Below are 22,854 nucleotides of genomic sequence, written 5' to 3' on the forward strand. Positions count from 1 at the left end.
TATCTAAGGGCCTGGCCTGGCACCACCGCTGATAACCCCCAGTAACAATTCATGGATTATGGCCTCTATAAAATGTGAGCATTTAGGTAACAGGTCTTGCAAGACCAGATTGTGGGGAAAGGGGCAGTGACTTAATTATAGGCTATCAAGAATGTACATTAGGTTACTGCACAGATTCACATTGCTAGCCCCCCCAAATATCAGTTTACATTGGAATTCGCCTTTTAGCCTTCTCAACATCTCTACCCTACCTCTGACCCTGAACAGAAAGAAAATCACAGTGGAAGAATATTTTTTTCTTTATTTCCATCACCACTTTGGATCAATATTTTAAAAAAATATCATGCAATTCCAGGTATATGCTGTTTACTGCATTACAAAGAGCTCCATACAAGCTCTTTGTTATAAAGTTGAAAGAGGGCAGGGTGGGTGGGATTAGCAAATGTCAGTGGAGTACCCAGTTGACACTTTACCGGTTAGTTCATCAGAAAGATTTAAGGAGCAGGGAACAAAGAATGATATTTTGATTCTCTATTTCAATATTTTAACCACTAAAGTTCACATACTATTTACCATAATTTCCTGGGCTCCCCATGGCACTTTGTACAGATTTAGGAAAAGGTTAGTTTAATGATTGTATTAAACGGAACCACTATTATATGCCTAACTCAGGAAATAAAAAATTTATAACTCAAGAAGTTCACATTGTGATAAAACATTTATAGTGATACTTTTATTTCTCAAACTTTTAAAAAATATATACTTTTATTGCCCTAGCTGGTTTGGCTCGGTGGATAGAGCGTCAGCCTGCGGTCTGAAGGGTCCCAGGTTCAATTCCGGTCAAGGGCATGTACCTTGGTTGCAGGCACATCCCCAGTGGGGTGTGTGTGCAGGAGGCAGCTGATCAGTGTTTCTCTCTCATTGATGTTTCTAACTCTCTATCCCTCTCCCTTCCTCTCTGTAAAAAATCAATAAAATATATTTTAACCGGTTTGGCTCAGTGGATGGAGCGTCAGCCTGCGGACTGAAGGGTCCCGGGTTCGATTCCGGTCAAGGGCATGTACCTTGGTTGCGGGCACATCCCCAGTGGGAGGTGTGCAGGAGGCAGCTGATCGATGTTTCTCTCTCATCGATGTTTCTAACTCTCTATCCCTCTCCCTTCCTCTCTGTAAAAAATCAATAAAATATATTTAAAAAAAATATATATATATATACTTTTATTGACTTCACAGAGGAAGGGAGAAAGATTTAAACATCAATGATGAGAGAGGGCGTCATTGATTGGCCACCTCCTGTATGCCCTGGGGATCCAGCCCCCAAATCAGGTATGTGCCCTTGACTGGATTCAAACCTGGAACCCTTCAGTCCACAGGCCAGCACTCTATCCACTGAGCCAAACCAGCTAGGGCTATTTTTCAAACTTTTAAATCATTACTTAATCTGTTGAAAGAAAAAAAAAAGAATGTGATACATTTTCATGGTAACGTTTATATGTGTACCTCACCCAGGGCTCAGGAAGATCCTTGGACTCAACATTGTTACCGTAAGGAAACATTCAAACCTGTAAAAAAATGTTGTGTTTCTTGGAGCCAAACTGTCGACAATTGCCAGGAAGCAGAATCTCATCGCATTGAGACAATGCTCCGGACGATGGCGGGTTTCACCTATTTTTATCCATTACAGTCACAGGAGGAACATAAATGGGTTCATAAAGTTCACTGGTGGTAGATTAGGAAGGCGGGAGAAAGCAAGGCTGGAAAACCTCCGGAATTCTTCTACACGGTGGGTGCCGGGTAGTTAACAGTCCACGATTAGCGCCATAACAGTAACAATTTAGGAATCTGTGGTGTCCATCCTGGCGCCCTGGGGCATGGGTGGTGCCCTGAGGGGTCCGGGAAAAGGGACACGAGATGGAAAAGACGACAGACAGGCTTAGCTAAGGTAAAGACAGACTCTTGTCGGGGAAGAATCTAGCCTAGGACATGACTACCTGCCATAACCTGCTTTCAGTTACAAAGTTTTCATTTCAGACCATCCTATGTGGTGACTTTAGGTCTCTGGAGAGTTTGCAAAGGCCACCACCACACAGGCCTCCCAGAGCTCGTGAGGCTGGCATGTGGCCCCCTTGTCCGCAGTGTGCACCGTCTCATGAAGCCCTAACAGCATCGGGCCTGTGATTGTCTCCGTTTTGCTCAAGAATCACAGGCTCACCCTGGCTGGCAGGGCGGCTCGTTTGAAGTGTCGTTTCTCTCTCTTCCTCCCTCCCTCCCTCCCTTTCTCTCTCTCAGAAAAAACCCCAAAAAACAAAAAACAAAAACCACCAATAAACATATCCTCGAGTGAAGATTAAAGAAACAGAGAGAATCACAGGCTCTTTGAAGTATCCACAACACCCAGCTAGCAGGCATCAGTCTACCCAGGTGAAAAACTCAGGAAAAACTGTCCTTTGGAATCAGATTTTTCTCATCCACTTCTATGCTTCAATCTCTTTCTCTCTGTTCTATAAATTATTGTTTAGGTAAAAAATATTGACGAAAATTATTTGGAGCAAATCATGTGAATTATTGGAGCTACCAGCTATAAATTCCAATGAAAAACAATAAAGTGACAAAATGCTGGTGTGTGAGGGGCCTGCGGTGTGAACCTTGTGCAGATGGGCCAAAATGCCCTCTGCGTGTTCAATCTCCTTTCTGCTGACTTTAGCCACCTCCCTCCATATTCTTCTAGACATCGTCTTCTCTGCCGACCATTCCAGGTCACTCAAGCTGTCCCTGACACAAAGCCCACATATCTACTGTTAGGTCTGATCAGATAATTGAATCGATCCTCCCTCCCTGGGAACGGACCTTTTGGCCACTTCACAACCAGCATTCCCTTTCGCTTGGACCACATTCCACTTGCTAAGACCATTTCCTTCCCCTCCAGACCTTCCTAGGATCCAGATCCGCCCAGAAAATTTCCCGCCCAGAGAAAGCCGCCTGGAGTCCTTTAAAACCTCTGACTCTCCACCCCTGGGTGCTGGCACCATTTGGGGACTCAGCCCATCTGGTCTCCAGATGACCTAACACATTTATCATCCCTTTACCGCTTTGGCCTCGCGCGTTCCTCTTTCGGCGACCCTCACATATTCCCATTCTCCAGGCGCAGAACGTAAGTGTTTAGGTATCTTAAATGTGGCCTCTAAATTCTGTTCCCGTTTCCTCTCCTCGAGACTATCTGCTGATTCCCTCATTCCACAAGACAAGACAATATCAGAATTGGCTGTTTATTTTCTGCATCTGTGCACTCACGGCCGGATCAAAGGCACCTGTGCTTTGAAAAGTAGTGACTTAAAAACCCCAAATGTATGGGGAACTTACCCACAAATATCTTGAGATGGGGAAGGAGAGAAGATACTTTTTTTTTTTAAAGTGTGATTTCTCTTATAACAGAACTAGTGGCCCGGTGCACGAAATTCATGCACATTAAAAGGGGATTAGAGGAAATAATTTAATATTGCTATTTGCCCTTTCTCTATAACAGAAGTGTCAGAGATGAAAGAAAATTAGTAAAATGTATATGAAAACCTTCCTCTTGTCAGAGTCTGGGGCACACCACGGGGCCCAGAGTCAAGTCCCCGCCCACCCACATGCACCTCAAAATTGAGTGAGACCCAGACCTGGCCGGCCCCCCTGCCCCTCATTGGGATAGATCCAGACCTGGCTGGTCCCATCCTTGTCAAGCCCCGCCGGGCAGGGAACATAGCCTCAGGTCCCCTGGCCTGGCACCAGGACGTGGGGTGTAGCCTGAGGTCCCCCAGCCCAGACTGGGGTGGGGGGGGGGCGTGCCTTGAGGTCCCCCGTCAAGCCCTGCCAGCTGTGGGACATGGCCTGAGGTCCCCGTCAAGCCCCACCAGGCGGGGGGGGGGGGGCACAGCCTCAGGTCCCCCGGCCCAGCACTGGGAGGGGGGAACAGCCTCAGGTCTCCTGTCAAGCCCCATCAGCAGGGGGGTGCAGCCTCAGGTCCCCCCTGGGCGGGGGCGCAGCCTGAGTTCCCCCAACCCAGCAATGGGGGTGCACCTTGAGGTCCCCTGTCAAGCCCCACCAAGCAGGTGGGCACAGCCTCAGGTCCCCTGGCTCGGTGCTGGGGCAAGGGGTGCGGCCTGAGGTCCCCTGGCCTGGCGCTGGGGCCAGGGAAGCAGCCTGAGGTCCCCTAGCCCAGCACCAGGACGGGAAGCGCACCTTGAGGTCCCCTGTCAAGCCCCATGGGGGCAGGGGAGGGTGTAGCCTCAGGTCCCTGCTGATTGCTTGTTAAGGCTCCTTATGGGAACTTGGCCTCAGCTGTGGGTGCAGCCATCTTTGTGACAGAGTGGTGGTCAATTAGCATATTCCCTCTTTATTAGATAGGATTGAGGGAAAGGTAGACACACATATAGTTACAAAAATACATATCAGTATAGACTAAATACATGCATGTGTGTGCAAACACATGCATGGCCCTGCAGAGGCTGTCAGAGGTTCTGTGGGAAGCTGAGTTAACAGCTGGAGAAGACTGGCTGCTGACTGAGCTAAAATCTTTTGTTTTCTGAATCTACATGTCCTTCCAGTGACCTCTGTCAGTCTTTTTCTTCTACACTCTCGAAGAGAAAGTCATACTATCGAGAGATGAGCCAGTAGGTGTGGGGTCCTCACAGGATTTCCATGTGACTGCATAGATGATGCTTGGAACTTGTTTTATGCAACTTCTATTTCTACCTCGGAGCTTTTCTTCATTCATTCCGTTGCCCTGCCTGGATCAGAGGTAGGCACTGTCTGATATTTAAAAACAGTTACTTATGAAACTACCTCTTAAAATTAAAAAAAAAAAAAAAAAATCACACACCTGTGCTTCAAGAGAAATTTGGTTTTATTTTCAAGCTTATAAAAAGGTACCACATATATATCAACCTTCTGAGGTTTATGTTTCTAAAGTGCTGTGTATTTCAATCCTTTTCTGTGCTATATGCTATCCCACTGTGTGAATGCACCCCAATACACATATTGGCCATTAACATGTGGTTGCTTCTAGTATTTTGTTATTAAAAATAGCATTGCTCGGCCCTAGCCGGTTTGGCTCGGTGGGTAGAGCGTCAGCCTGCAGACTGAAGGGTCCCAGGTTCGATTCCGGTCAAGGGCATGTACCTTGGTTGCGGGCACATCCCCAGTAGGGGGCGTGCAGGAGGCAGCTGATCGATGTTTCTCTCTCATCGATGTTTCTAACTCTCTATCCCTCTCCCTTCCTCTCTGTAAAAAATCAATAAAATATATTTTAAAAAAATAGCATTGCTCGGTTCTCATGTACTCACTGCCAAGTGTGCAGAATACTCACAAGTAAACACCTGGGAGTGGAATTGAGTCACCAGGGGACCGTAATTGCATACAGGGCGTCGTCAGAACCCCTCAGCAAATACAATTAAATGTGGAAGTCATTCCACGACAATCCTGGGAAAAGACCCAAAGTTGTCAATAGCTATGCTGTCCCCAAGGGCTTGCAAGGGAGAGGTGGGTTTTGACATCCTGGCTGGGGGCGGGAATGCCCATCTGCTCCTTTTTACTTCTCTGTGCCCGAGCGGCAGCTGCCACAGGCACAGGCAGTCCCAGGGCAGGGATGCCATCGAGGGCTTGCAGCACGCGTTTCCAAAGCCTGGCCCACTGCTCTTGTTCTTTTTTTTTTCCTGCTCTACTTTCCAGTCTTTAAAAATTTCTTCCAACAAGTAGAGAAAGAGCACATGCCAGGGAAGCAGAGAAAAAACCTGGGTTCAATTTGACAGGAAGAGTAATTTCACTCAGAGAAATGAGAAAGTGGGTAAAATGGCAGTTCCTCTCACAAAGCCTCAAGGCCCATAATTCTCCAATGAACCCTGAGTCGCTTTAAAGTAATCCTATCTAATAAAGAGGGAATATGCTAATTGACCATCACTCCATCACAAAGATGGCTGCCCCCCCCCCGCCCCCAGCTGAGTCCAAGTTCCCATAAGAAGACTTAACAAGCAATCAGCAGGGACCTGAGGCTACGCCCTCCCCTGCCCCTGTGGGGCTTCACAGGGGACCTCAGGCCACGCCCCCCACATGGCCGGGCCTCAAGGTGTGCTTCCCATCCTGTTGCTGGGCTAGGGGACCTCAGGCTGCGCCCCCTGCCCCAGCACCGGGCCAGGGGACCTGAGGCTGTGCCCCCCTGCCTGGCTGGGCTTGACTCGGGACCTCAGGTCATGCCCCCCACCCAGCAGGGCTTGACAGGGGACCTCAAGGTACACTCCCAGTGCTGGGTTGGGGGACCTCAGGCCATGCCCCTCACCCAGCAGGGCTTGATGTGGGACCTGAGGCTGCGCCCCCCTTTCCAGTCTGGGCTGGGGAACCTCAGGCCACGCCCCCCATCCTGGAGCCGGGCCAGGGGACCTGAAGCTACCCCCCCCCCCCCCACCCAGCAGGGCTTGACAAGGGTGGAACTAGCCAGGTCTGGATCTAGCCCAATGGCAGAGGGAGGGGGGAAGTGGGGCGGGGGCAGCCGAATCTGGGTCTCACACGATTTTGAGGTGCATGTGGTAGGCGGGGACTTGACTCTGGGTCCCGTGGTGAGCCCCAGACTCTGACAGGAGGAAGGTTTTCATATACATTTTACTAATTTTCTTTCATCTCTGACACTTCTATTATAGAGAGAGTGCAAATAGCAATATTAAATTATTTCCTCTAATTAATCCCCTTTTAATGTGCACGAATTTCGCGTATCAGGTCACTAGTAACAATACTAGAATCGCACAGGGAAACCTGTTGTTCCTTCCAAACTTCCTGTATGCCTGGATTGGCTGTTATTGCTGCCCACCTGAGCTGACTGATGTGTGAGGTTAACTGAATGGGGTTCTCACTCTTCCTTTTGCCTTTCTAACTTAATATTTAAGAAACCAGCACACAGACGAGCACTGCATCGTCCACCCCGCCAAAGGGACACAGGACAATCGATGTTTCCAGTGGGTGCGAAGTGCCACACCAACAAGGAACACATGGAATTACTGGGACATTCAGTCCTTACAGAGGCCTTCAGCAGGTTTACATGCTTAAATGTAATTGAGTTGTCTTAACGATGAGGACTTTGCTTTTCTTTACTGCATTTGTCTGCAAAGAACCTGATGCTTCTTGACATAAACCAATCTCAAAATGTGGAGGGCTGCCTGGCATGTGCAGCATTGAAGTTTACAACCAGATCAGGAAAGAAAACACGCCAACTACTCTGCGGCGAATAACACTTATCGGCCCTGTGTAAAAAGTGAGTCACAGTTCTCTTTAGAAGACTGAGCGGCTCTGAAAAGAGCCTTTGGGTTTGACAGCGGCCGCAGCTCCTCACTTGGAGCTGGTGTACTTGGTGACGGCCTTGGTGCCCTCGGACACGGCGTGCTTGGCCAGCTCGCCCGGCAGCAGCAGGCGCACGGCCGTCTGGATCTCGCGGGACGTGATGGTGGAGCGCTTGTTGTAATGCGCCAGGCGAGACCCCTCGCCCGCGATGCGCTCAAAGATGTCGTTGACGAAGGAGTTCATGATGCCCATGGCCTTGGACGAGATGCTGGTGTTGGGGTGCACCTGCTTGAGCACCTTGTACACGTACACCGAGTAGCTCTCTGTAGGGAGCGGTTATAGGGTTAAGCCTCGGACTGACCTGCTGGCAAAGTCGCAAACAAGTCCCAGCTTGGAGGGCACAGCCCTCTAAGCATAATTAAGCTTGATCTTGTGACTGCTCCCTAGATCCTTCCTGGGTAGCTAATGGGCTGTGGGAGGGGCAGCAAGTGCTGCCAAAACAAGTGAAACTTATAAGAACATTGTGAATTACCTTGTTTACCTCTGACTATAAAATAAAGGCTCAGCTTGCAGTCTGGATCTGTTCTGTGGTCTCAGCCAGGCACAGGAGATCCACCTAGACCCAGCTTTTCTCTTTGTCTGTCTTTTTCCTCATCCTTCACCGGCCCTCCCTCAGGATCCCCGAACCCTTGGCTGTGCTGGCGCGGCACAAGTGGCGCCCAACACGGGGCTGAGTTCAGCCCAAGTGGCTCTCAATGCGGACCTGAGTGTGAGGGAACTGCAATTGTCAGGTGACAGGAGGCCCCAAGGCGTGCGCACGCAGTAGGTAAGGGAGGGGTGTAGTACTAGCTAGGTGTAAAACATGGGAGATTCAGGATTGCAGGGAAAGAATGTATGTGTATCCATGCTTAAGGCTATGCTCCAAGCAAGGGGCTGTTCTGTGAGGTATGAACAGCTTTTCGACTTTTTAGACTTTGTGGGTAAAATCTGCCCATGGTTTTCTGAGGAAGAAAAGGTAAATATAGAGGCATGGGAGAAGGCAGGAAAACAACTTCGCGATCATTGTATAGCTGAAGGTCCAGAGGAAATGCCTGCCTCTACTTTCAGTCTGTGGTCCCTGATTCGGGACTGCCTAGAGCCCACTCCAGAAGGGAGTGGAGGAATGTGGCAGGGGAATCAAGACAGATGGGGGAAGGTTGCCAAAGGCTTCCGACTCCACCATCGGCGCCTCCTCCAGTCCCTGGGGCTATAGCACCTGTGGGAGAGAGCCCTCTGGACGATGGGCTTTCTCCCAAATATGAGCAAAAATTGGAGGAAGAAAGGGAACAGCGCCAGTGGGTTTGGGATGATGAAGGTGGAGATATGCTAAAGTATTGCCCCAGGGCATGGCCAATAGTCCTACCTTATGTCAGGATTTTTTTTTAAATATATTTTTATTGGTTTTTTACAGAGAGGAAGGGAGAGGGATAGAGAGTTAGAAACATCGATCAGCTGCCTCCTGCACACCCTGAGGCTTATATTATTCATTATATGGATGACATTCTCTTAGCTCATAAAAATGAAACACATCTAAATAATGTCTATATAGACTTGCAGGATTCCCTCCATTGTGCTGGATTATGCATAGCACCTGAAAAGGTTCAAAGGACATTTCCTTTTTCTTATCTTGGCAGCATTATTGAGGGGAAAACAATAAAACCTCAGAAAATCCAAATTCGAACTGACACTTTACTTACATTAAATGACTTCCAAAAATTATTAGGAGATATTAACTGGGTTTGACCTGCTTTAAAATTAACCACTGCTGACTTAAGCCCTTTATTTCATATACTAAGGGGAGATTCATCTCCGTCATCCCCACGCTGCTTGACCGAGGAAGCCAAGACAGCCTTACATAAAGTTGAGGATGCCTTAAGTTCAGCACAGCTTACTAGAATTGATTACTCCCTTCCCTTACACAGGTTTTAATTTTCCCTACGACACATACACCCACTGGGGTCATTTGGCAAGCTCCTAGAGTTGTTGAAGGGCTGTATTTGGCTCATTCTCCAACTAAGGTATTAACTCCTTTCCATGATTCGGTTTCGCAGCTAATAGCTCGAGCCCGCCTTTGAACAGGCCAATTAGTGGGCCAAGACCCTGACCTTATTATAGTGCCATTTACAGCAAGACTGGCTCTGGCAACGATCAACAAATTGGCAAGTTGCACTTGCTAATTTCTCCGGACAGGTTGGTAACCATTATCCAGCAAATAAGGTTTTACAATTTCTCTCAGTTACTACCTTTACCTTCCCAAAGATAGTGAAGTCACAACCTATACCTCAGGCATTAACCGTTTTTACAGATGGATCCAGTTCTGGAAAAGCTGGATACTACTGCAGCAGAGGTGCCAAGGTCCTTCAAACCCCTTATATTTCAGCACAACGGGTGGAAATACAAGCTCTTATCTACGCCTTGACAGACTTTGCTACGGAGCCCATTAACCTATATAGTGATAGTGCCTATGTGGTAAGTATGGCCAAACTAATTGAAACGGCTACTATAGGGCACACTAATTCAGAGGAACTCTTTCATTTATTTTTCAACCTTCAAAAAGTCATTAGAGAACGGCAATTTCCCTGCTTTATTGGTCATATTCGATCTCATTCAGGTCTCCCTGGTCCATTAGCTATAGGCAATGATGCTATTGATCACGTCTTTGCTGTAATGCAAGAGGCTACCCCATTTTCTCTTGCCCAGTCCTCCCAATGCTTTGCATCATCAAAATGCTGCTGCCTTATGCAAACAATTCCGTATTTCTAGGGAGCAAGCTCGTCAAATTGTTAAGCAGTGCTCTCAGTGTGTAATTCATTGCCCTCTACAATTGTTGGGGGTTAATCCTAGGGGTCTTAAACCTAATCAAATTTGGCAAATGGATGTCACCCACATACTGGAATTTGGTAAGCACAGATGGGTACATGTTAATGTAGATACCTGCTCCCGCTTTGTCTTTGCGACTCCCCAAACAGGAGACAGTGACAAGCATGTAATTAATCATTGCCTAGCTGCCTTTGCGGTACTAGGTCCTCCCTTAGAGCTAAAGACAGACAATGGACCCACATACACTAGCTCTGCTTTTCAACATTTTTGTCAGCAATATCAAATTTGTCATAAAACTGGTATCCCTTACAACCCTCAAGGTCAAGCAATAGTGGAAAGAGCAAATCGTACTCTTAAAATGCAATTACTAAAACAAAAAGGGGAGACGGATGTTATGTGTCATCTCAAAACAAACTCAGTCATGTTCTTTATACTTTAAATTTTTTGAATTGCGATGCAGAGGGTCATACAGCAGCCGAAAGGCATCAGGCCGCCTGTACAATAGCCTCCGTGGGGTTAGCCCTATGGAAGGATGCACAAACTGGACAATGGTTTGGACCAGATCCAGTAATGATGTGGGGAAGAGGTTGTGTTTGTATCTTTCCAGAAGGAGCAGCGCAGCCAATTTGGGTGCCAGAGCGTTACGTACGTCACCGCAATGGACCCAGAGAAGCTCCTTGTCCCATCGTTCAAAAGACTGAGAGTTGCCCCGATGACATCAAAGCGGAAAAGGAAGATGACGAAGGCTATACAAAAGACCAAGGTGCCAACGTGGGGTCAGCTGAAGAAGTTAACAACTGAGGCCCAGCAGATGGCAGAAAAGCAAGACGTGGAAGCTACTCCCTCAATCATGTTTCTGGCCATGCTAGCATTGTTAGCTGCCAGTCTTCTGCAAACTCTTGCACAGCCAAGTCCGAGGACGCTTGAGTAAATCAGCAAAAGAAACTTTCATTTAGTAGAAAAATGTTACTGTAGTTTGATTTCTCTATTATGTGTTGCATTGGCATTGTTTTATTAATAGCCATGTCTGGGTTTTACATTGGCATTGTTTTGTTAATATTTTAATAGTCAGAACTTTGTTCTTGATGTTTAAGTTTTACTTCCAATATTAGTAACTTAAAATTAAAAGGGCGAGATGTAGGGAGCGGTTATAGGGTTAAGCCTCGGACTGACCTGCTGGCAAAGCCACAAACAACTCCCAGCTTAGAGGGCACAGCCCTCTAAGCATAATTAAGCTTGATTTTGTGACTGCTCCCTAGACCTTTCCTGGGTAGCTAATGGGCTGTGGGAGGTGCAGCAAATGCTGCCAAAATAAGTGAAACTCACAAGAACATTGTAAATTACCTTGTTTACCTCTGACTATAAAATAAAGGCCCAGCTTGCAGCCTGGATCTGTTCTAAGGCCCCAGCCAGGCACAGAAGATCCACCTAGAACCAGCTTATTCTCTTTGTCTGTCTTTTCTTCATCCTTCACCGGCCCTCCCTCGGGCTCCCGAACCCTTGGCTGTGCTGGCCCATCTTGCCGTCCTTCTTCTGCGCCTTGGTCACCGCCTTCTTGGAGCCCTTCTTCGGGGCGGGCGCCGACTTGCCGGCTCGGGCATGGTGGGGGGAACCGCCCAAGAAGCTGGGGAACGAGGGGAAGAATCGGTGTGAGGCTGCGAGTGTCCTCCGGTTCCAGCTCCTTAGAGGAGGCAGGAGTAAAGGCGTGTCTGACTGGTGGCGAGTCCCGGAAACGTCACAGGGAATTGTCCACTGAAAACAAGTGCATTTCAGAACCGGGATCCCATTGGTTTACGTGAAAGGGCAGTAACTTGCCGCCAATGGCACAGATTCACTTTCGCGCCCTGGCGCGACTATAAAGAGGGCAGCTCCGGGCGGTTGAGCTCAGACCCAGGTCTGAGCGGAGGTTTGTCTGTTCGTCATGTCGGGCCGCGGGAAGCAGGGCGGCAAGGCGCGCGCCAAGGCCAAGACGCGGTCCTCGCGGGCCGGGCTGCAGTTCCCCGTGGGCCGCGTGCACCGCCTGCTCCGCAAGGGCAACTACGCCGAGCGGGTCGGGGCGGGCGCGCCCGTGTACCTGGCGGCCGTGCTGGAGTACCTGACGGCCGAGATCCTGGAGCTGGCGGGCAACGCGGCCCGCGACAACAAGAAGACGCGCATCATCCCGCGCCACCTGCAGCTGGCCATCCGCAACGACGAGGAGCTCAACAAGCTGCTGGGCAAGGTGACGATCGCGCAGGGCGGCGTGCTGCCCAACATTCAGGCCGTGCTGCTGCCCAAGAAGACCGAGAGCCACCACAAGGCCAAGGGCAAGTGAGGAGCAAACCGCAACGTTCGACACCAAAGGCTCTTTTCAGAGCCACCCACCTTTTCACTAAAGAGCTTGCAGTTTCCGTGTTACTGTAACAGCGACTTGGAAGTGATCACTTCCATCCGCCAGGAGATGTCGCTGTAAACATCCTATAAATGGCAAAGTAACTCCAGTGAACACAGCAACAGTGTAGTTACTGAGGGGGAGACACTCTGCACCCGGTAATTAACGGTGAAAGCTGCAGGCCCTCGGGCTTAAACCAGCAGAAACCACGACCGGAACACGCTGGGTGAGAGGCGGCTATTTAAATGCAAATCGAGTTAGGAACCCACAGGGCGATAAAACCACTCCTGTCTCTTGTTCGAGGTGTTTTGCATCTCCATGGGACACCTCTGCGCCAACGCCCACCTCCTAGGGGACCCAGTGGGTTGTAAATGGGAAAGCAATGTGCCCGCCCCCGAGTCGGGTCCCTTCCGCGGGGCCCAGCGTCACTCACGCCGTCATCTTTCTGCCCCACTTGCTCGTTTGAGGGTGCTTTTTCTTGGCCCTTTTACACAAGTCTCAGTGCAAATGGTTAAACGTAGCGGGATGCTGCCTATGAACATGGCAAGGAAAAGTAAGTGTTAATCTAGCTATGATATCAAGTGTGAAATTGAGTTCAACAGACATTTAGAAAAGCCTACAAAACATGTTTAAATCTCCGAGTTTAAATAGAGAAATGAAGAAACTGACGGGAAATCCTCCTTCCTAAACCTGAATGAGGCTGAAAATCACTTGGCCAATCGCACGTAGCGCGCGCTTTTTCAAAAAGATCAAAGGAAAGCCAGTTTCCGGCGCCAAATTTTAAGATTTTTATTCCGCCAACGAGATATATAATTGTAATATTTACATTAAATTCTGCGGAGGAAAGACAGAGAACACTGCAAAGAAAATGCGCACAGACCGTAGCGACGAGAAAGGGTAGAAAACAGCCTCTGTTGGAAGGGTGGGCGGGAGGAAGAAGTTAATTTCTGACCCAAACGCGCGGGCGGCTCCGGTGATCAGAAAGCGGACGCGGCTTCCAATCACTTCACGGCGGGCCTTGATGGGCAGGTGCCTCCTCCAATCACAGTGGCACTTGCCTTATATATATTTACTAGTTGAGAGCCTGCGCGGTCACCTTACAGCAGTTTTGTCCTTCTGAGTGTTGGGAATGGCTCGGACCAAGCAGACGGCGCGCAAGTCCACGGGCGGGAAGGCGCCCCGCAAGCAGCTGGCCACCAAGGCGGCCCGCAAGAGCGCGCCGGCCACGGGCGGCGTGAAGAAGCCGCACCGCTACCGGCCCGGCACCGTGGCCTTGCGCGAGATCCGCCGCTACCAGAAGTCCACGGAGCTGCTGATCCGCAAGCTGCCGTTCCAGCGCCTGGTGCGCGAGATCGCGCAGGACTTCAAGACCGACCTGCGCTTCCAGAGCTCGGCCGTCATGGCGCTGCAGGAGGCGTGCGAGGCCTACCTGGTGGGGCTGTTCGAGGACACCAACCTGTGCGCCATCCACGCCAAGCGCGTCACCATCATGCCCAAGGACATCCAGCTCGCGCGCCGCATCCGCGGGGAGAGGGCGTGAGCTCTTCGCGAGCGGCAACCTGGAACCCAAAGGCTCTTTTCAGAGCCACTTCCATCCTCACCGACAGTGGCTGTCGCACTCCTACTTTACGTGTTAATAACGCAAGCTCAGCGCACAATGGACGGAAATGGGGACGGGTTTCTGGCCTTCCCTCCAGAACTTTGGGTATCATTTTCCTCAACTAATTGAGTGGGAGGATTGGCAAGGCCTCACTTTCAGTGTCTACATTATAGTAGCTATTTAGGGATACTTCAGTTGCTTAAGGAACTGTTGCTTTGAACACTAGCAGTTTCAAAGGCAACAATGTATCCGAAAAGATAGTCACCACTTGGCCCCTTGTTATCCACGTGGAAAGAGATAAAGTGAAGGAATCTGTCCACAGGAAAGGAATTAAGCCTATCCCGTAACAAGGGGTTCAGAGCATAGATATTGGCACCTCCGTTACTCCAGATATTCACAAATGTGACAATCATGAAAAGGTTTACAGTTTTCAGTGTTTTCACACGTCTTGTATGTGAACCTCACAATAGCTCTTGGTCTAGACAGGCGATCTGTGCTCCCTCTAGCTCTAGAAGTTTTTCTTCCAAAGGCCCATGCAGGTTCCTTTCAAAAAATCTGGGAAGGAAAGGAGAAGATGGGAATTCAGCCTCCAATGACTGTAGGAAAACAAAGTTGAATTAGGGTTATTCTGGTTTTCACTTGCCTAAGTGGCCTAAATGACAGGTCAGGTCTGTAGTAGTTTATTGTTCACTTTGAAGGGAAAAGTCTTATTTTTTAAATGGAGACAGCTGAGTGACTATATGAGTAGTTTTTAAACTTCAGTTTTAATCAGATAAAAATGCAAATTAAAACCTTGAAATATTGCATAACACCCAGCAGATGATCAAAATCAGAATGTTGGGTTTGCCAAGCGTTGCATGAGAGGTGGAGAAATGTGGTGGTTTACTGATGGTGGGGGCTGGGTTAAAATCGTGAAGGGATTAATTAAAAAGATTTGGGAGTCATTAGTAAGTAAAAATATTTAAAGGAAGAAGTGCCTACAGATCCCTCCTGGCTCTTTCCTACCTCTTAACCTCTAATTTAGTGCCAATATCCAATTTCGAATCATTTGTGTGCACACATCAGAAGCCCTGGATCTGGCAATGCTAATTCTGTGCTGGAATTCCTGTACTTTCCTTCAATTTCCAATTCCTTTAGCCCTCAGCCCAGAGGTTACCTCTTACAGATCTGACTCCTCCCTTTGTTCCCCTAGCATTCTATGTCTACTTTTCTTGCTACATTGTGCTTTATTTGCTTTTGTGTTACGCCCCCTTAGATGGAGTTTCCTTAGAACAAGCAGTGTCTTACTAACATATTCTTAACTGGTGGGACCTAAGGGCGAAGTACATTATTTGTTGAAAGTATAGATGCATTGTAATTTACAAAAAGACGAACAGAAGAATAGTCTTTGTGCATTTCTTGAAATGGCAAACTGGGAAGTGGCCTGCACGTTCCAATCTTTCCCAAGGCCTAGCCTGAAAGGGTCTCGCCATGCCGGTATAGACACGGGAAACACACCCCAATGTTTGACCTCTCTTTTCTCAAAACAGCCTCAGCTTTATTCAGAGCAGTTGGTTCATATTGTTAAAACTGTTGGTCCCCACCATCACTGCTCTTGGGATCCACTCCTTAGCATCTACTCGTCATTGCTACTGTCACCGGACAATCAGTGGGTCAGTGCTGCCTGTCATACTTCAGCCAATTCAGCAGAGACAGGGTTGAATCACATATGAGCATTTATTCCAATACTGCTGGCAGTATGGGAGAGCAGTAGGTCACCCACAAAAATCTGCCCTGCACCCCACCATAAGCCAGCTGCTTATATTGGGTAGGACAAAGATTACATGGGGAGTTAGCAAAAGGGTATGGCAAATGGGCTGTTGACAGGTAATGCAGGCTGGAGATTTGCAAAGGCCTGCAAGTATGAAAAGGCTGGGGGTCTTCGAAGGGCTGGTAGTTCTGGTTTCTGTAACAAGGTTGTTAATCCTTCCCTAAGAATAGGCAGCTCCCTGATGGGGAGAACAGGCTGCATTTCCAGGTGAGCACCCAGGTTCCACGGGCAACTCCCAACCAGGTTAGAATGTGCCTTCTTTAACCAGAGCCAAACAATCCCGGCGAACAGAGCATGATTCATATTTCTTACAATTATAGCTGGGCCCCAACCTTGTATTCCTGCCCCCTGTCACTATGACATGTGGACATCTAGCATGCCTGTGGTAATACATATACTGTCAAGTAGTCCTAGAAACTAGTCAGGTGCTTTTAGTTAACACACTCAGGACAATAACTGATTAAAGGTTCAAGATTTGCCACCTTCCTACTGACACACAATGGGTATCTATGGAAACCACCCCTGCTAATGTCCCAAGAGATGCTCGGATTTGGTGACACCTGTCACTTCAGCTAATTTCCAGTATGGACCTGGGTGGACATCTCGAGCATGGCGTTGAAATTCTAGCACGTACACAACAAACATAAAAAGTCAAATTGTCTGCATTGCAAAAGCTGCTCAGTGCCTGTTCTGAAATGTGGACAAATATACACAGACAAGGACGGTGCCCTATGTTGGGTCACAAAGTGCACTGAAGAGGTAAGAGGCGGGAGTGATTGCGAACGCGGCTAGGTCGTGCTGCCTTTCTGGTGACTACGGAGGGGCTCTGAAGAGACCCTTTGTTCACTTGTTTTCAAACGTGACCTTGTGGTGGCTCTCGGTCTTCTTGGGCAGCAGCACGGCCTGGATGTTGGGCAGCACGCCGCCCTGCGCGATCGTCACCTTGCCCAGCAGCTTGTTGAGCTCCTCGTCGTTGCGGATGGCCAGCTGCAGGTGGCGCGGGATGATGCGCGTCTTCTTGTTGTCGCGGGCCGCGTTGCCCGCCAGCTCCAGGATCTCGGCCGTCAGGTACTCCAGCACGGCCGCCAGGTACACGGGCGCGCCCGCCCCGACCCGCTCGGCGTAGTTGCCCTTGCGGAGCAGGCGGTGCACGCGGCCCACGGGGAACTGCAGCCCGGCCCGCGAGGACCGCGTCTTGGCCTTGGCGCGCGCCTTGCCGCCCTGCTTCCCGCGCCCCGACATCCCGACTATAAACTTCACCGCAAGGAGCTGCAAAAGTGAAAGTGCTCGGCGGCACTTTTTATGAACGTTTGTGGCGCGAAAAAGCAGATGTGTCATTGGTTAAGGTTTCTGCTCCATCTTAACCAGTGAAAGTGCACATTTGGGATTCTGGCGCTCTGATTGGGCAGAGCTAAGCTTTCGAGATTGCTCTCCAATAACCAACAGACACAGGACTTTGGTTCATCACCTTATTTGCATGCGAGGTTGTATATCAATCGGACACAGCGTGCCCTGTCCTTACTATTCCTCCCACCGGCCACGTCCACTGAGCTCCCGACCATGCCCGAGCCCGCCAAGTCTGCGCCCGCCCCGAAGAAGGGCTCCAAGAAGGCGGTGACCAAGGCGCAGAAGAAGGACGGCAAGAAGCGCAAGCGCAGCCGCAAGGAGAGCTACTCGGTGTACGTGTACAAGGTGCTCAAGCAGGTGCACCCCGACACCGGCATCTCGTCCAAGGCCATGGGCATCATGAACTCTTTCGTCAACGACATCTTCGAGCGCATCGCGGGCGAGGCGTCCCGCCTGGCGCATTACAACAAGCGCTCCACCATCACGTCCCGCGAGATCCAGACGGCCGTGCGCCTGCTGCTGCCGGGCGAGCTGGCCAAGCACGCCGTGTCCGAGGGCACCAAGGCCGTCACCAAGTACACCAGCTCCAAGTGAGGAGCTGCGGCCGCTGTCAAACCCAAAGGCTCTTTTCAGAGCCACCCACACTTTCCCATAAAGAGCTGGCTCATTTTCCCTGTATCTGAGTTTTCTTAAAAGGCGGGGGCTGGTTGGAGAGGAACGTACCCGGAGAGAAGGAGTTAGTGCCGGGGTAAGTGTGGTGCCAGTGTCTGCCGTTCAGTCGGGCTCTTCCAGGCCATTTCAGAGAGGCGTTGCCTTTGGCCTTCTGCCACATCAGCCAGCATTTCCTTGTCGCTTCCACAACCAATGCATGAACGCCCCGCTCTCACTGGGCGTGGGGACTGTTTGAAAAGCCCGCCCTGGGTGCCAACGTGCCGGACAGACGTGCGGGTGCTTTTCCTGGTGGGTCCGCCTTAAGTGCAGGAATCCTCGGGCCCTGCAGCCAGGCCCCTGAGCCACACAGGACGGTCGGGGGCTCCCCAAACAGAAACTGAAGGAGGAACCCAGCAACTCGGCCGAGTTCTCCCTGTTTCCCCGCATGAGCGGGAGGGAGGGACGCCCGGACTCGCTGAGCAGGGCCAGTGCTGGCTGCGATCGGAGCGTCCGCGATCAGAAACCCTGAGACTCCAGTCAGACCCCGTGTAGAATGAGGAGCGGACCCGGGCTCCCTCCCAATCGTGCCTCCGTTCTCATGTCCCCCATTTCAAAGAGATAGCACACTCAGCCGTCTCTCATCCCTCCCGTAGCGATGGAGGTGTGACCACCAGCTCCGTCTCTGTGTCCCGGGTGTCATTTCATTTTTGTTCCACGCTGTGACCTTTGACCAACGTCACTGACCTTAGCCAGCATAGCCAGGGTTGCTAGTGATGACTCCGTTCCTTACAACACAGCTGTTCACATGAGGAACATTCAAACCTGTGAAGAATGTGAGTTTATTTGACCCGAACTGTCAACCATTGCCGGGAAGCAGAATCTCAATGAATTAAGATAATGCTCCAGAGAATGGTGGTTTTTCACCTGTTTTTATAAATTACCATCAAGTGGGTTACACGAAATCCGTTGGTGATAGATCAGGGAGGTGGGAGAAAGCAAAGTGGGGAAACCTCGGTGATTGGCTAAACAGTAAAATGATAGACATATGTTTCCTTTACACACATAGATGAGTACAGGATAGTTAACAGGCAACAATGAAGAGATAACAGTAACAAAGAGGGAATGGTGGTCTCAGCCCTGGTGCACTGGTTGTGCCCTGAGGGGTCCGGGGAAAGGGAAGTTACAAGTTACCCTGACATTTCACAGGGATGTTATCTTAGAGGCAAAAAGACAGCAGGCTCAGTAAAGATCCAAGTTGGTCTTTGTCAAGGAAGATACTGGCCTAGGACGTGCCTACCCACCATAGACTGCTTTTTAGTAAAAAGGTGTTCATTTCAGACCACCCTTTGTGGTCACTTTAAGTCTCTGAGTTTGCAAGGCTGCCAGGCAGGCCTTCCCGGGGTGAGTCAGGTCAGCATGCGGCCCCTTTTCTTCCGCATACCGTAAGTATATATTTTAGCAATAGCCATAATGGCATGAACATCGAGATAAATATCAAACTGGTTTTAGTATCGAGGATAACCAATCATTCATCACAAAACCACCAGGAGTCTATGCCCAGTGCTACTCCATTCTTTGTCCCTCTGTCTTGTCCATCATCAGTACCTGAATCACACGATTTTAAAAGGCCCTGCAACAGATAGCGAGCATATTTTGTGCAATATTGCTGGGCTGGCTGTCTGCTGCGGCCCATTGTCCTGTAAGTAAATCACCTGCAATGAATTCTGTGGATTGCCTGCTCTGATCTTGTGAAGGTGCCTTCTCGTTACAGTGGCCATTACAGTCTTTCTCTTCGTCAGACACCAATGCTAATGAAATGCAGTGGCTCTGGCTGAGCAGTATGGAAAGGTGGGGGGTGGGGGGGAAGGCAGGTAAGCCAGTCTCAGTCCCGTTTTCCTCCTCCCAACCTCATCAGCAGGCACTCGGGTCTCTGCGAGAGGGACATGCCCCACACAAGGAGTTTCTAGGCCTCTGGGGTGGGTGGGGGAATTCTGAAGCTTGGAAATCTCTATGGTCAGCACCCGAAACTACAACGTGAAGTCTGTAATGGGAGACTGGTAGTTTGAGGAATCCTGGCTGCCCCGATGCTCGGTCATTTGCCACATTGTTTTATCTCCCCAGTCTTTGCTCCTCCACTGAAAGTTATCCCCAAGTCCCTTCCCACAGAAATACTCTTCTCACGGGGCACCTGAAGCTATTGCTAATGATGACATATGACATAGCTTTGTTTCAGTCTTGAAAAACGCAGTACAGTAAGTCCTCCTTATCCCAGGGGTATTATAACCGGACAACCAAGGGGTCCGGACTGCCTGTCACTACTTCAGCCAATTCAGCAGAGACGGGGCTGATTCCTACACAAGCATTTATTCCAATATTTCCGGCAGTATGGGAGAGCAACAGGCCATCCACAGAGATCTGCCCTTCCCCCCCCCCCCCCGCCCCCCATAAGCCAGCTCTTTATGTTGGGCAGAAGGACAAAGATTACGTGGGAACGTAGGAATTACAGGCTGGGACGTGGGCATGGGATACTCATTACAGGTTACAAGTCATGCGGGCCGGTGGGGGGTGTCACAGAGGGCAGGGCCTCCGGGGGCCCCAGGACCAGATTACAGGCAATAAATGGGTGGTAAAGAGCAGGTGCCTTGGGACTGGATTGTCTCAGCCACAAGGTCGTCAATCTTTCCATAATGATAGGCAGTTCTCCCGATGGGAGGAGGAGGATGGCTGCATTCCGATGTGAGCTCCCATGTCCCAGGGCGTACAGCTCCCAGGGAAATGGAAATGTGCCTTCTCTAATCAGAAAAGAACAATCGTGGTTAACAGAGTATGATTACTGGTAATATTATACTGGTAATATTCCTTAGTTAGTTTCTAACATTCTATTTCTGCCCCTAACAGTCCCAAGGCCTCCATCAGATGCCTGAAACCATGGATAGTACCAAACCTTACATGTACCCTTTTTTCCCTATACACACATATAATGAAGTTTAATTTATAAATTAGGCACAGTGAGAGATTAGCGACAATAATACTGAAACAGAACAATTATAACAATATACTATAATGAAAGGTATGTGAATGCGGTCACTTGTTTTAGGGGGTCCCTTCCCGTAGGCCCAATGCTTTCTGGTGCAAAACATGGGGGTCAATCAGAACACGTTTCCTGCTCATGCCTTCCACCTGCACATTAATGTCTTTTTTCCTCTTAACTAAGCACTTACCACACCCTGTGGCTGTAACTTTTGCCGTTTGAGGTGCAACAGCAAAGTAGCACAACCTTCTTTTTCCTTCCTCCCAATTTTACAGACGGAAGATTTATTCTTACTGTCGATCTTAGCAACTTCAGCGTACAATTTCCCCCTCTTTCCTTATTAAGTCAAGAACTTACACCTTTCCAGCCAAAGGAAGCACTTTACAGCATCTCTTTGAAATATCTGAATTGCCAGCATCACTACTCTTTCGATTTAGAGCCATTATTAAGTAAAAGAAGAGTTCTTAAACACATGCACTGTGATCCTGTTAGCCCTGATGGCTACAAGTTAACAGTTGAAGAATACTTTAACTTTATGTGTTTTTGTCTTTAACTATAAAGAAGATTTATAGTTAATATGTTCTAATGTTAAACAGTAGATCGATCCTGTGTTGTCATTTTTGTACTCTTCTGTGATTTTTTTAAAAGGTGAAGGAAAAAGGTGAAGACTAATGCCGTATCCTGGTGTTGGGTGTGTTAGAAATTCCAGCTTCTGACATGTAATATTTACCAAATCACCACCGAGTAAGATGTGCCAGCCCGTGTTCTAGATGGTATAGTAACCACGGTGTGAAAACAGACAAAAATCTCTGTTCTTAAAAATTTACAGACCTTCGGGGGGAGAAAATACTAAATATTCATTTAGTATTCAAATAAAATATACAATCTACTACACCGTGGTAAGTGCTAAGGAGCAAAGATTTGAGATTGTTGGGAGAATTATTATGTTAAATATTCCCAACTCCCTTTAACTGAATCTCTGAAACGGAAAATCTATATCTATATCTATATCTATATCTATATCTATATCTATATCTATATCTATCTATATCTATCTAAGATAGATATATACAGTCCTTTCAAACTCTAAACTTACATTCTTGTTTGGTGGTAGGCAGAGATGGACATCCCTCAGCTGATGGGTTAATGTTCTCTGCTCTCAGAGAGGGTACATATGACATTTCCTCAATTAGAACCTTTTCATTATGTTATTTATTTTGCATGTAAAAGGACATTTAAGTTAATAATCCAGTTTATCCAGTCTACAAATACATGGATTTAAAAACAAAACATCAAAATAAAAATGTAAACTTTTAAGATGCTTTATGTCATGTACAAAAATATGTGGTGTATTTTATTTATTTTTTTTGTCTCAAAAGTTCCCTGCAGTTATCTAAGATTTCATCAGCTAGAGACACCGCCGCAGTTGTGGGGAGCAGGGGAGGAGGAGAAGACATACACACAGAAGGTTGAATAAAATTACTTTCTAAATGCCTCCGACATAATTTTGGAAAAGTAACTAGCAGAGGATGGTTTCGATCCATCGACCTCTGGGTTATGGGCCCAGCACGCTTCCGCTGCGCCACTCTGCTCCCTGCAGGGAGCGGCTGATTTAAAATCACTCCTTGATTCTACTTCCCTTTAAAAGTTTGTATGTTGAAAATGACTTTTTCTTCTTCAAGACTATTTATTGATTTTATTGTCTTTGAACAGAACAATGAGTCCAGAATACATCGAGTCCAAATATTCTGGAGGCAAAAACTTTGATGTTTCTGTTAGAAAACAGCCGGTTTCCAGCCTGCCCCTCGCCTAGCATGAACAACTCCAGTCCTATAGCCGGGATGTGCAAGGAGGCCAAAATTCGAGTGTGGAAAGTCCCCG

The 22,854-nt window shown here is 48.6% G+C and overlaps 4 protein-coding genes and 1 pseudogene across 5 annotated transcripts; 3 read left to right on the forward strand and 2 right to left on the reverse strand.

The window, feature by feature from the left end:
* Positions 1 to 7,352: 7,352 nt before the first annotated feature.
* Positions 7,353 to 11,764, reverse strand: LOC308237176 (histone H2B type 1-C/E/F/G/I-like; annotated as a pseudogene). Its single transcript has 2 exons — positions 11,662 to 11,764; positions 7,353 to 7,629 (listed from the first exon to the last, which is right to left on the reverse strand). The product of its transcript is annotated as a histone H2B type 1-C/E/F/G/I-like (transcript).
* Positions 11,765 to 12,084: 320 nt separating this feature from the next.
* Positions 12,085 to 12,477, forward strand: LOC308237191 (histone H2A type 1; the record flags this gene model as incomplete). Its single annotated transcript, XM_080647759.1, has 1 exon — positions 12,085 to 12,477. One exon carries the CDS (start codon positions 12,085 to 12,087, stop codon positions 12,475 to 12,477), a length of 393 nt encoding a protein of 130 aa, XP_080503885.1.
* A 1,186-nt stretch (positions 12,478 to 13,663) lies between these two features.
* LOC308237388 (histone H3.1) lies at positions 13,664 to 14,074 on the forward strand (the record flags this gene model as incomplete). Its single annotated transcript, XM_080648045.1, has 1 exon — positions 13,664 to 14,074. One exon carries the CDS (start codon positions 13,664 to 13,666, stop codon positions 14,072 to 14,074), a length of 411 nt encoding a protein of 136 aa, XP_080504171.1.
* A 2,713-nt stretch (positions 14,075 to 16,787) lies between these two features.
* LOC308237316 (histone H2A type 1-H-like) lies at positions 16,788 to 17,186 on the reverse strand (the record flags this gene model as incomplete). Its single annotated transcript, XM_080647879.1, has 1 exon — positions 16,788 to 17,186. One exon carries the CDS (start codon positions 17,184 to 17,186, stop codon positions 16,788 to 16,790), a length of 399 nt encoding a protein of 132 aa, XP_080504005.1.
* Positions 17,187 to 17,504: 318 nt separating this feature from the next.
* LOC308237442 (histone H2B type 1-C/E/F/G/I) lies at positions 17,505 to 17,885 on the forward strand (the record flags this gene model as incomplete). Its single annotated transcript, XM_080648124.1, has 1 exon — positions 17,505 to 17,885. The coding sequence occupies one exon, from the start codon at positions 17,505 to 17,507 to the stop codon at positions 17,883 to 17,885; it is 381 nt and encodes a 126-aa protein (XP_080504250.1).
* Between the last annotated feature and the right edge of the window lie 4,969 nt (positions 17,886 to 22,854).

The sequence above is a fragment of the Plecotus auritus genome (genome assembly GCF_963455305.1).
Source record: "Plecotus auritus genome assembly, chromosome: 12".
NCBI classification, from domain to species: domain Eukaryota; kingdom Metazoa; phylum Chordata; class Mammalia; order Chiroptera; family Vespertilionidae; genus Plecotus; species Plecotus auritus.